At 37.9% G+C, this 13,681-nt stretch overlaps 1 protein-coding gene across 3 annotated transcripts in view; it reads left to right on the plus strand.

Moving 5' to 3' along the window:
* Positions 1–13,681, plus strand: part of LOC136977859 (papilin-like) — a 108,218-nt gene that overhangs the window by 47,677 nt on the left and 46,860 nt on the right. For all 3 annotated transcript variants that reach the window (XM_067273448.1, XM_067273446.1, XM_067273447.1), the window contains 3 exons: positions 8,783–9,039; positions 9,235–11,124; positions 11,442–12,030. In XM_067273448.1, coding sequence (XP_067129549.1) covers positions 8,783–9,039; positions 9,235–11,124; positions 11,442–12,030 — 2,736 coding nt within the window. The remainder of the gene's footprint in view (positions 1–8,782; positions 9,040–9,234; positions 11,125–11,441; positions 12,031–13,681) is intronic.

The following is a 13,681-nucleotide window of genomic DNA, read 5'->3' on the forward strand; positions in this document are numbered from 1 at the left end:
TTTGTTTGGATCAACAACTTCAATTGTTGTATTCCAACATTACATAGTATGAGTATATTAGAATTATCAAAGAATTTAATGTATGAATTTCATTATGATATTATGAAACCAAAATAAGGAGATAAAATCAAATTATTTTTAACAAGATGTGGACAATTACATCTAGGATATTAAAACAAATGACTGGTATAAAGATATGATTGATTATTTTGATACATCAGATTATCATGAGAATAATGTATATTATATGCCTAGAGTAAACAAAAAAGTACTTGGTAAAATAAAACAATGGAAAAATAATGACAAAATTTGTAAGATTGAGAGCAAATATGTTTGCATTAAAAGTAGAGAATCAAGTAATAAAGAAATCAAAAGGTGTTAAAAAATGTGTCATAAAAAATAGAATATCTTTTGATGATTATAAAAATTGTTTAGTCAATAAAAGATAATATAAACTATGAATCTAATCAGTAATAGTAAACATTAAATATATTCTGTAAAAATAAACAAAATAGCTTTATCAACACATGATTATGAGATACAAATTGTAAAATGGAACGGATACATTAGCATTCTCTCTTCACTCCTCAACCTAGGGGTTGGTGGGTAGCATCAAGTTTATTATTCATTTCACTGTCAATTGGTTAATCTTGCTGTCCAAGGAATTCACACAAGATATACACAGTAAAAAAATTTTATTGTTTGACATAAGAAGAAATACACGGGAGCAAGAACACATACACCTTACTTGCCTCTCATCAAGGAGGAAAAAAAGGGTTCAAGAGTCGCATGTGATGACGTCACAAAAAGTTCACTAATCAAAGGTGACTGGCTATACCTATCATGTGATTGACTCCAACAAATGGGCTGCCACACTAAGTATAACTGTAAGATTTATTTTCTCAACCCAAAGTTGAGTTAACATTAATTCAACGTGTACTACAAGATTTCTCAGTTTTTGCGACAATTATTTTCTCCCGATACCCATAAGTTACATACAATTAATATATCTACCATATACAATTAATTACATGGATGAGTCCTTGTAGAAGCTTTGTTCCTACTGCTCGTTCACTCTCGATCTCGGTCGCTGATAACCTTCCCTTTTCCTTGACTTCATCATTCATCCCGCTCAGTCCCCCGATGGAAAGAAAAACTCCTCTCTCCATTGGCCTTTCCACCTTTTATATTCTCCTGTTCCCTCCACCGGGTTCATTGCCCCCTCTGGGTCTAACAGACAATGGAACATTTAGGAATGCATCAAACAAAGGACATTTTGTCCGGGATAGGGAGAAACATGACAAGCGATCATCACATAACTATGCTTTTCATAGTTTATATAGTGCAATTGTCATTTAGGCAGGTGTTGAATAGTAATGAACTTAATGGTGAATACTACTGTAATATAATGTCATTTGCCATTAAGTTGGCAAGATAATTAATAATATTATTGTATATTGCACTTCTGATTAAAACAAAAGCATATTAATATCAATTTCTAACTAATACACAATCTAATGTTATATGTTACCAGAAGATTTCTTTCTTATGAAAAAATTTGAGTTTGACATGAAATGTATAGCACATAAAGCAAATATTTTTTTATTATTTTCTATATAACAAAGAAGTCAGAGTAAAGTTAGAGTTTTATAAGTAGAAAAGATTTACATGCAATTTTAAATATTGGAATACTCCAAAAATTTTTATCTCTCTTAAATTTTCTTTTTATATTCAATCATATATTTAAAACCATACAAGCAATTATTTATTGTGATATTGTCACAATGCTGGGCTGCAATTTTTTTATCCTGTTTTTAATTTTTTATTTGATTTAAAATATGTGTTCTCCATCTCAACTTAGTGGTGTCTTCCCCTGTACATCATACTTTTCCAGATAACAACAGTCATGACCGTCATATATGTAACTCCATTCAGGGAAACATCTTTGAATTGAAATCACATGACTTCTGGTCTAGACCAAAAGTTCCTATATAGTTAATCAAGGCTTCCTGTCCCTAAGCTTTCCATATGCAGTTTTGACTTAAGGACAGGCAGACAACAATGGATGACAGTGGGAAATTATAGGTCTATGATTTTTCAAATTGCAGCCCAATTACTTTTCAAGCTGTTACAGAATGCAGTATAATGAATATCAGTTGAATGGCCGAAGCTCACAGAGGGGGGGGTAAGACCGATAAGGATTTTTCTCAAACAAAAAATATGGCGATTATTAAGTTTAATAACATACATACACATATTGAGGTTTACACGTTGTGACTGTATCGACAAATCCTTCCACCGGCTGGATGATTTGTTAACCGAATGCAATTAATGATCTAAGTCTAATGCTAAGCCTAATACTAACTATTACAATTATGATTAAATCTATTTACAAAAGTTACATTGACGACACATATGCTGGTCGATCGCTGGTAACTCTCCCACCGAATGAGAGAAATAACTATAGATCGGCAATAATCGTTTTTAAAGAAGTTATATAATGTAACCGTCGTAGGTCCACACAATGTTTTCGTCTCGATGACGATGGATTGCCTTTCTTGCCCTTCACAACTCAAACCTCGCTACATCAGACTTCCTCCCTCCTTACCTCCTTTTCTTCTCATATAGTCCCTTGAAGTTCTTCCTATGAAGAATAGTCCACCAGAAGGAAACAAAAAGAGCCTCGAACATGGCGCTCCCACAATTTATATACCGCGCCAATAAATTGAACAAAAGACACGCGAGCCATACGTCACAAACATAGACCAATCACGATAAACAACAACGGTAAAACCCGGTACGTGACAAACGGAACTAAGTATAGTATACAAGTACGCGACTAGGCGGTAAATTCCGATACGGAGTTTACCGAAGGAATAAAACAACATAGTGTCATGACACTACATACCTCCCCCGCTTAATTCAATCCGGAATGTAACTTCCGGTAGTCTACTTTCCTCCCCCTAAGGTAGTAAGGTTTTCTGATTTCATCCCTCTCCGTCTCGGCCACGATCATGGGTTCTCTGGCTCCTCTTTCCCTACCAAACTGTCTTACTTCACGCAGATCCACGCCTTCCTCTTCCTCATCAGGATCCATGTTCATAGTTGGACGTTTACTTAGGTGAGCTTTCCTTTTCTGCCTCCTAGGTTGTTCCCAGCCATAGCAGGGCTTTAAACGATCCACATGGACCGTGTCTACATCCTTATTGTTGCAACCTTGCACCTTATACGTGGTTGTATTAATCCTTTTCACTATTCGGAAGGGTCCTAGATAATTTGGGGCAAACTTGTCCTTCTTCACCCCTTTACGACGCACCCACACCTTCTGTCCTTCCCTGAAGACTACTAAATTCCTCCCCTTATTTCGATAATCCCTTCCTTTCTTGTTGTAATTTCGCGCATGGATACTCGCATTTTCCCGTAATGCACGGAGTTTCGTGACCAGGAATGCCCTACGCTCATCGGTAGACATTTCATCAGGCAGGTATTCGATATTAGGGGTACGGGGATCAACACCATACAATAGGAAGGCAGGTGACTCATTTATGGCAGTGTGGTGCGAATTGTTATAGGCAAAACATGCAGAAGGTATCATTTCATCCCATTCAACTCTCCCATCGTCAGAGGATTTAGTTATCATTTCGACTAACGATCTGTTCACCCGTTCGCACGTGCCATTCGCACAAGGTCGATAAGCGGTAGTAATGTTCCTCCTAATTCCTAACCACTTGCAACAGTCCGAGAATAAAGATGATAGAAAGTTGGTACCTCTATCGGAAATAATTACTTCTGGGGCACTGTACCTACAAACGATTTCATTAAATATTGTATTACTCACGGACCATGCAGTTTGGTCCTTCAAAGGGTGTGCTTCGACGAAACGAGTGAAAATATCTACTATTACAAGGATGAATCGGTTACCTGCTGCTCGATGTGCGGATAGGTCCTACTATATCCACAGCAATCTTTTGGAAAGGTGCCTCAGCCGTCTCTGTTTTCTTGGAACGGAGCCTTTCCTTTGTGTACATTATGCCTCTGGCACCTTTCACACGTCTTAATGACACCTTCGACCTTTTCTCTCAAATTCCGAATATAATAGTGTTTCTCAATGTTAATTATAGTTTTTCGCACGCCCCAATGCCCCGACAGATTGTTTTCGTGAACCAGCCTTAATCACTTCCCTAGCAAGATCCTCCCCTACGCATAATTGGCTAACATACTTGTCACGGGACTTCGAGAGGCTTCTTCTATACAGGCATTCGCTTATTACTACATACTGGTGCATATAGCTCCCAATATTTCTATTCCCGGGGCTTCTCAGTAAATCCCTTTTTATGGGGCCAAAAGTTTCATCGCGATCCTGTGATAACCCAATCTCGTATCTATTAGGGATTACAGCCCTTGTAGATTCGACATCGAAGTGATGAACCCCGTTAACGTTCCTCGAAAGGAAGTCCGCTACTTTATTGTCAACGCCTTTCACATGTTGGACTTCTATATGGTAGTCCATAATCTCCATTATCCAACGAGTCAGACGCTTGCTCCCATTTTGAATGTTGCTAAGGAACACAAGGGGTTTATGGTCAGAGAGTATTATCGTTTTTTGGCCTAGAATTAAAAATTTGAAGTGTCTTAAGGCTAAAACAATTGCTAGACATTCTTTCTCAATTGTGGAATAATTGATTTCTGCCCCTTGAAATCTCCTACTAAAATAGCCTATCGGAGCCAGTCCCTTTTCGTGCCGTTGTTCGAGCACCGCAGCTGCCGCGTTGTCAGATGCGTCAGTGTGCAAATAGAATGGTCTATCAAAATCCGGGTGAGCTAGAATTGGTGGGCTTGTTATTGCCTCTTTTAACTTTTCAAAACCTCTCTGACACTCTGAGCTCCATAAAAATCTCTTCCCTTTCTTGGTGAGTTCTGTTAACGGAGCAGCGATACCGGAAAACGACGGGATAAAATTCCGAAAAAAACCAACCACACCGAGAAAACTGCGGACCTCTTTTACACTACGAGGTGTTTCCACTTTCTTGATCGACTCAACATTGTTGGGATCAGGTCGCACACCCTCGCTATTAATAATATGTCCTAAATATCTCACCTCCTTTGCTAATATTTGGCATTTACTCGGATTTAATTTTAGGCCCTCATCCCTTAATGTACTAATTACTCGATCGACAAGCTCAAGATGATCCTCCAAACTTTGTGAAAATAATACAATATCATCTTGAAACACAAAGCAGCTATTTCCGACAAATTTTGCTAAGATCTTCGTCATAATGTATTGGAAAAACCTCCCACTATTCTTCCCACCCTGAGGCATCCTACAGAGTTGGTATTTTCCCCATGGTGTGGAGAACGCAAATATGTGTCTTACCTTGGGATCTAGAGGAATCTGGAAATACCCTGCTTTTAAGTCCAATACCGAGAAATATCTGTTCCCATTAAGTTGGGATAAGATGTCGTCTATTCGAGCCATCGGGAATATTTGGGGTTCTGTTATATCATTAATTTTTCGCAGGTCCAAAGTGATACGAATCTCACCAGAGCTTTTAGGAACAACATGTATAGGAGAGTTCCACTCCGATGAGCTCTCCTCACATATACCTGCTTTTATCAGCTCACTAACTTGCTTCTTAAGGCCAGGTAAGTAACTGTACGGAATTCGGTACTGTCTAACATTGACCGGACGTTCCGACGTCAGGCTAACAGAGTGCATATGTCTGCTAGTGCCAGATAACTCGGCAATTTCGCTAGCAATAGCGTCCGGATACTTTCTCAAAATATTTATTATTTTCCTCTTAACCGGTTCATCTAGGTGATCCAATCTCCACACCTCTCTTTCAACCTCTGCCACCCCTACCTCACTATTTATATTAATACAAAATCTCCCTTCACGACCTTGCTTATCTGCCTTAACCACTGATTCGATCCCCACCAACAACCCAGGGTGCTGGCAAATAATGTCCATCCCGATGATCATCTCGTAACCTGCCCTTTCAGGAAACCCAACACTTGGTGTTGTCGTGCATACCTTTTTCCCATCGTGGAAACAGCACTCGATTGCTACGGCCTCATCACTGTTTATGAGTGCTCCCGACATCCCACTAATACATGAATTGTTTGGGACCACCCAATTCCTATTTTCACGCCTGATATATTCAGTCAATTCATTCTTAATTACGGTCCTTTCTGCACCTGTATCTACTAGACCAGCAATTTCACGTCCTAGGATTACACCTCTTACAATCGGTAACCCCCGGTCTGACAAGTGTATCTTTCTGGTCAGTTCTAATTTAACTAACCGGTCATTCGCCTGACCTTTCAAATGACCTCTGACTAGTTTAAATCTCTTCTCTTGTTGCATTTTCCTCGAAATATGGCCTATTTCACCACACGTGTAACAACGGCGCTCTTTTCCCCACCTCTCGCGGTTATTGTTCCCCTTCATGTGCTCGAGTAAAGATGCCATGGACTCGGTCAAACTCCTTATTTGAGTCTCCAACTCCTCTACACGCTTACCCAATTGTACTTCCTTTCTCTCCAACCCCCTTTCATGCTCAACATTTGCGCATACCTCATTTATCCCACCTCGTTTGTTGCAGGCCGATTCGATTTCCTCTTCTTCTTCGGCCTTTACTATCGCCTCATCCAAGGTGTCCGGCCGCCTCTGCATCACCTGCCTCCTAATCTCCGCTAGTAGTCCTTTTATAAAGCATTCCTTAACAGCATTGTCGCGAAGCGTCGCTAAATTAGAATTGCGCGTCACCGCTCGTGAAAACAACGACTTAATCCTAATCCCGTATTCGCAAACCCTCTCCCCTCTTCTCTGGGAGATCTTTAATACCTGATCAAACGGGTCCTGTTCTTTTTCTTTACGACCAAAGCACTTTATAAGAGCCCTCCTTATTTCATCATAGCTCATGACGCCCTGGTCCCTTAAATCGAAAAATAAAGACAAGGGCTCACCTTTTAGGCGGGCTTGAACTACGGTGACCTTCACAGTCTCATCCCAGCTTGCCAACGACGCTACGTTCTCGACGGTTTGGAAAAACCTACTCACATCTAAAATATCTCCGGGCAGGTTCGAAAAACATGGGATCATGCCCATAAATCCCGTTACAATAGGCACATTGCCCAATTCCCCTGCCCCTGAAGATCCACTGGTAATTTGTTCATCCATAGTTTACCGAAACCTTTTGGTTTTACAATAATATAATTTACAATTCCAATGGCTAAAATTACAGATATAAGCGGCAGTAGGATGAGGGGTTAATACATGATGCACGTTTGGTCGGTCTTTTTACAACAAACAACCCGATCAATATCCTGTCGCGGACGCCATATGAATATCAGTTGAATGGCCGAAGCTCACAGAGGGGGGGGTAAGACCGATAAGGATTTTTCTCAAACAAAAAATATGGCGATTATTAAGTTTAATAACATACATACACATATTGAGGTTTACACGTTGTGACTGTATCGACAAATCCTTCCACCGGCTGGATGATTTGTTAACCGAATGCAATTAATGATCTAAGTCTAATGCTAAGCCTAATACTAACTATTACAATTATGATTAAATCTATTTACAAAAGTTACATTGACGACACATGCTGGTCGATCGCTGGTAACTCTCCCACCGAATGAGAGAAATAACTATAGATCGGCAATAATCGTTTTTAAAAAAGTTATGTAATGTCACCGTCGTAGGTCCACACAATGTTTTCGTCTCGATGACGATGGATTGCCTTTCTTGCCCTTCACAACTCAAACCTCGCTACATCAGACTTCCTCCCTCCTTACCTCCTTTTCTTCTCATATAGTCCCTTGAAGTTCTTCCTATGAAGAATAGTCCACCAGAAGGAAACAAAAAGAGCCTCGAACATGGCGCTCCCACAATTTATATACCGCGCCAATAAATTGAACAAAAGACACGCGAGCCATACGTCACAAACATAGACCAATCACGATAAACAACAACGGTAAAACCCGGTACGTGACAAACGGAACTAAGTATAGTATACAAGTACGCGACTAGGCGGTAAATTCCGATACGGAGTTTACCGAAGGAATAAAACAACATAGTGTCATGACACTACAATAACATAGGGGAAATTATGTAATCAGTCAAATTTTGCCTCCCTTTTTTTGCATTTCTCAATGTTTTAACACTACAGAAGCTAAAAAAAAAACCTTATAAAATTCAATATGTGTGTATTGGAATCTATTTTTGCATTATATCTAGGTCTGTAAGAACCAAACTTTTGAAACTTTGCAGGATTATTTCTATATATGGTGCATTGATGCTATTAAATTTTGGTGATTAAAAGTTAATGGGTGAGGTGATAGAGGGAAGTCATGTGTCATATGTTAAGTGAGGTCAGACTTAATGGAAATTTTACTTCTTATTGGCATTCACAATTATTTTAAAACTCACCTCTACCCTCTAAAATAAGTCTTTTGCTTTTTTATAATAATTAGTAATATAAGAATATATTTTTTAATAAAATCTTATAACAAATGAGGCCATAAACAATTTTAATTTTGTAAATTATGAGTGCTGGAAAAATTGTGCAAAAGTTCTTTCCAGATTTTTGACATAACAAAACTATTTTATAAACTTTTGCTTACAGTTTTCTTCTGTATTATATTATGAATATAATGATATAAAATAATAATGGTCTATAAAATTTTATTTTTATCAAAATTAATGAATTTTTTAAAATTTGACTTCCATATACACATTATTAAAAATATATGTTGACTTCTTTTTATTTGACAGTGTAGGATGTCCAGATATCACTACATGCAATGAAACAAAATATGGATGCTGTTCAGATGGCAATACAATAGCAAAAGGTCCAAAGTTCCAAGGATGTCCTGATGTAAGAGAATGTGAATTGACACCATTTAAATGCTGTCCAAATAATATAACAGTTGCGACTGGACCAAATCAAGAAGGCTGTGACAATGTGACAGAAACATGTGACATGTCTGAATTTGGATGCTGTCCAGACAATGTGACTTTTGCAATGGGACCTGACTATGAAGGCTGTGACAATGTGACAGAAACATGTGATACATCTGAATTCGGATGCTGTCCAGATAATGTGACTTTTGCAATGGGACCTGACCATGAAGGCTGTGACAATGTGACAAAAGAAAATGTGACAGAAACATGTGACATGTCTGAATTCGGATGTTGTCTTGACAATGTGACTTTTGCCATGGGACCTGACCATGAAGGCTGTGACAATGTGACAAAAGAAAATGTGACAGAAACATGTGATACATCTGAATTCGGATGTTGTCCTGACAATGTGACTTTTGCAATGGGACCTGACCACGAGGGCTGTGACAATGTAACAAAAGAAAATGTGACAGAAACATGTGATACATCTGAATTTGGATGTTGTCCAGATAATGTGACTTTTGCAATGGGCCCTGACCATGAAGGCTGTGACAATGTGACAAAAGAAAATGTGACAGAAACATGTGATACATCTGAATATGGATGTTGTCTAGATAATGTGACTTTTGCCATGGGACCTAACCATGAAGGCTGTGACAATGTAACAAAAGAAAATGTGACGGAAACATGTGATACATCTGAATTTGGATGCTGTCCAGACAATGTGACTTTTGCAATGGGACCTGATCATGAAGGCTGTGACAATGTGACAAAAGAAAATGTGACAGAAACATGTGACATGTCTGAATTCGGATGTTGTCCTGACAATGTGACTTTTGCAATGGGACCTGATCATGAAGGCTGTGACAATGTGACAAAAGAAAATGTGACAGAAACATGTGACATGTCTGAATTCGGATGTTGTCCAGACAATGTGACTTTTGCAATGGGACCTGACCATGAAGGCTGTGACAATGTGACAAAAGAAAATGTGACAGAAACATGTGACATGTCTGAATTCGGATGTTGTCCAGATAATGTGACTTTTGCCATGGGACCTGACCATGAAGGCTGTGACAATGTGACAAAAAAAAATGTGACAGAAACATGTGATACATCTGAATTCGGATGTTGTCCTGACAATGTGACTTTTGCAATGGGACCTGACCACGAGGGCTGTGACAATGTAACAAAAGAAAATGTGACAGAAACATGTGATACATCTGAATTTGGATGTTGTCCAGATAATGTGACTTTTGCAATGGGCCCTGACCATGAAGGCTGTGACAATGTGACAAAAGAAAATGTGACAGAAACATGTGATACATCTGAATATGGATGTTGTCTAGATAATGTGACTTTTGCCATGGGACCTAACCATGAAGGCTGTGACAATGTAACAAAAGAAAATGTGACGGAAACATGTGATACATCTGAATTTGGATGCTGTCCAGATAATGTGACTTTTGCAATGGGCCTTGACCATGAAGGCTGTGACAATGTAACAAAAGAAAATGTGACAGAAACATGTGATACATCTGAATTCGGATGCTGTCCAGACAATGTGACTTTTGCAATGGGACCTGATCATGAAGGCTGTGACAATGTGACAAAAGAAAATGTGACAGAAACATGTGACATGTCTGAATTCGGATGTTGTCTTGACAATGTGACTTTCGCAATGGGACCTGATCATGAGGGCTGTGACAATGTAACAAAAGAAAATGTGACAGAAACATGTGATACATCTGAATTCGGATGCTGTCCTGACAATGTGACTTTTGCAATGGGACCTGACCATGAAGGCTGTGACAATGTGACAAAAGAAAATGTGACAGAAACATGTGACATGTCTGAATTCGGATGTTGTCCAGATAATGTGACTTTTGCCATGGGACCTGACCATGAAGGCTGTGACAATGTGACAAAAGAAAATGTGACAGAAACATGTGATACATCTGAATTCGGATGTTGTCCTGACAATGTGACTTTTGCAATGGGACCTGATCATGAAGGCTGTGACAATGTGACAAAAGAAAATGTGACAGAAACATGTGACATGTCTGAATTCGGATGCTGTCCAGATAATGTGACTTTTGCCATGGGACCTGATCATGAAGGCTGTGACAATGTCACAAAAGAAAATGTGACAGAAACATGTGATACATCTGAATTTGGATGTTGTCCTGACAATGTGACTTTTGCAATGGGACCTGATCATGAAGGCTGTGACAATGTGACAAAAGAAAATGTGACAGAAACATGTGATACAGTCTGAATTTGGATGCTGTTCTGACAATGTGACTTTTGCCATGGGACCTGACCATGGAGGCTGTGACAATGTGACAAAAGAAAATGTGACAGAAACATGTGACATGTCTGAATTTGGATGTTGTTCTGACAATGTGACTTTTGCCATGGGACCTGACCATGAGAGGCTGTGACAATGTGACAAAAGAAAATGTGACAGAAACATGTGACATGTCTGAATTTGGATGTTGTTCTGACAATGTGACTTTTGCCATGGGACCTGACCATGAGGGCTGTGACAATGTGACAAAAGAAAATGTGACAGAAACATGTGATACATCTGAATTTGGGTGTTGTCCTGACAATGTGACTTTTGCAATGGGACCTGACCACGAGGGCTGTGACAATGTAACAAAAGAAAATGTGACAGAAACATGTGATACATCTGAATTTGGATGTTGTCCAGATAATGTGACTTTTGCAATGGGACCTGATCATGAGGGCTGTGACAATGTAACAAAAGAAAATGTGACAGAAACATGTGATACGTCTGAATTCGGATGCTGTCCAGACAATGTGACTTTTGCAATGGGACCTGATCATGAGGGCTGTGACAATGTAACAAAAGAAAATTCGACAGAAACTTGTGTTAATGTGACTTTTGCTTTAAGAAATGAAAGCTGTGAACCAAGTTTATCAGATCCTGTATTATCTGATGATTCAAGTTTAAATTCTTGTTATTACTCTGATTTTGGTTGTTGTCCTGATAATAAATCAGTAGCTTTAGGACCTGATAATGTTGGTTGTCCTTGTTCTACATTAGAATATGGTTGCTGTGCTGATAATATTACACCTGCTCTTGGACCAAAGTAAGTTTATTTGTTCATTATTAACTTTAATTGTATATTTTTATTTGTTTATCAAAAATTCCATGAAATGTATTTGAAAAGATGTTAAAAGTTAATGGGAAACTACTATTCTTTTATACTTTGAAATGTACAAGCATGGCTGCATCTCAGCTTTTTGCATGAAAGAAGGAATGGGTCTGGGTAACAGCTTGTTCTATTCATTTTTATTCTTAGGACCATCTGTACTATGAAACAGAGTTGAGTGGGATTTGGAGTTATAGGGAAACAGGCACTGAAGGAATTTGATACCTACAATGCATGAACTATTCTAATATTATCATCATTACAATCATTAAATACAGTAAAAATATTCTCCAATGGAGAATAATTAATATTTTTACTGCATTTAATGGTTGTAATGATGATAGTATTGTTACAAGTGCAGTTTCTAAGACAGTATGAACTACTATATTATATGTTTAGTAGTAGGCTGACACATATTATCCAAATATCTTAACTGCCTTTATGTTCTTTATAAAAACAAAGTGTGAGGGAGGAAAGAACAAATTCATTATAAATAGGTGAATATAGAAGTATACATGTAGGCAGAAGATAACTACAGCTAAGAAACAGGATGAAAGAACTGAGTGGTAGGTGTAAAGCATCTATCAGATGTGTTCAGGTTGATCCATTCTCCTTGGGTACAATAAGACAAGGACAATAATTAACACAATAACTTTAATGTATGGAATTAGAATAATAGTTTGTTACATACACAAAAATCATAAAATAGTCAATCTTACATCAATGTTGAAATTACAGTGGAACCTCACTTAACGAGCACCTCGCACAATGAGTATTTCTCATAACAAGCAAAACAAATTGTAAAAACAAATGACTTGCTTAACAAGCGATGTTTCACATAACAAGTGACAACGAGAGGGGAAGTCCCAGATTGTGCACATGCTCCATCAGTCTGTGTTAGCACTTGTTCTGCTAGCATCTTAGTGTCACTCGTGATCAAACATTTTTCCAAACTTGTGTTCACACATATTATGTATAAACATCAACAATCATAGCCCATTATATAATAAACACGCTAAACGATATGCAAAATTCTTGGGCTAGGTAAAGGCTATAATTAAATATTAGAAATTGATTAATTTGACTAAAGGTAGGCAGTTATGCTGCCATCTCATTCTAAATTTAATGACCAATTCCAAATTAAATTTTTAAAATGTCTAAATTATAAATTAATTATTTATAATTATTAAATTTAATATGAGATGGCAGCATAACTGCCTATCTCTAGTCAAATTAATCAATTTATAATATTTAATTATAGCCTTTGCATAGCCCAAGAATTTGGCATATCGTTTGGCGTCTTTATCAGACATATTATCTGTGATTTTTTTTGTTTTCTGCAAATCGAATTTGCATTCCAGGTTGGTTCATTCCATGCTAAAAGAAAAGATGATGATGATTCATGCTCCTTAACAATGTATATTGTATAATTTTGTTTAATAAATGTTATACATAAAATATTTGAGTATTTTTTCGGCATGGAACGCATTATCGTATTTTATATTAATTTATATGGGAAAAAGCATTATGAGTAAGATTCTGGAATGAATTATGCTCGTTAAACAAGGTTCCACTGTATATAATTTCC

The sequence above is a fragment of the Centruroides vittatus genome, unplaced genomic scaffold (assembly GCF_030686945.1).
Source record: "Centruroides vittatus isolate TY-2023 unplaced genomic scaffold, ASM3068694v2 contig_480, whole genome shotgun sequence".
NCBI lineage: Eukaryota > Metazoa > Arthropoda > Arachnida > Scorpiones > Buthidae > Centruroides > Centruroides vittatus.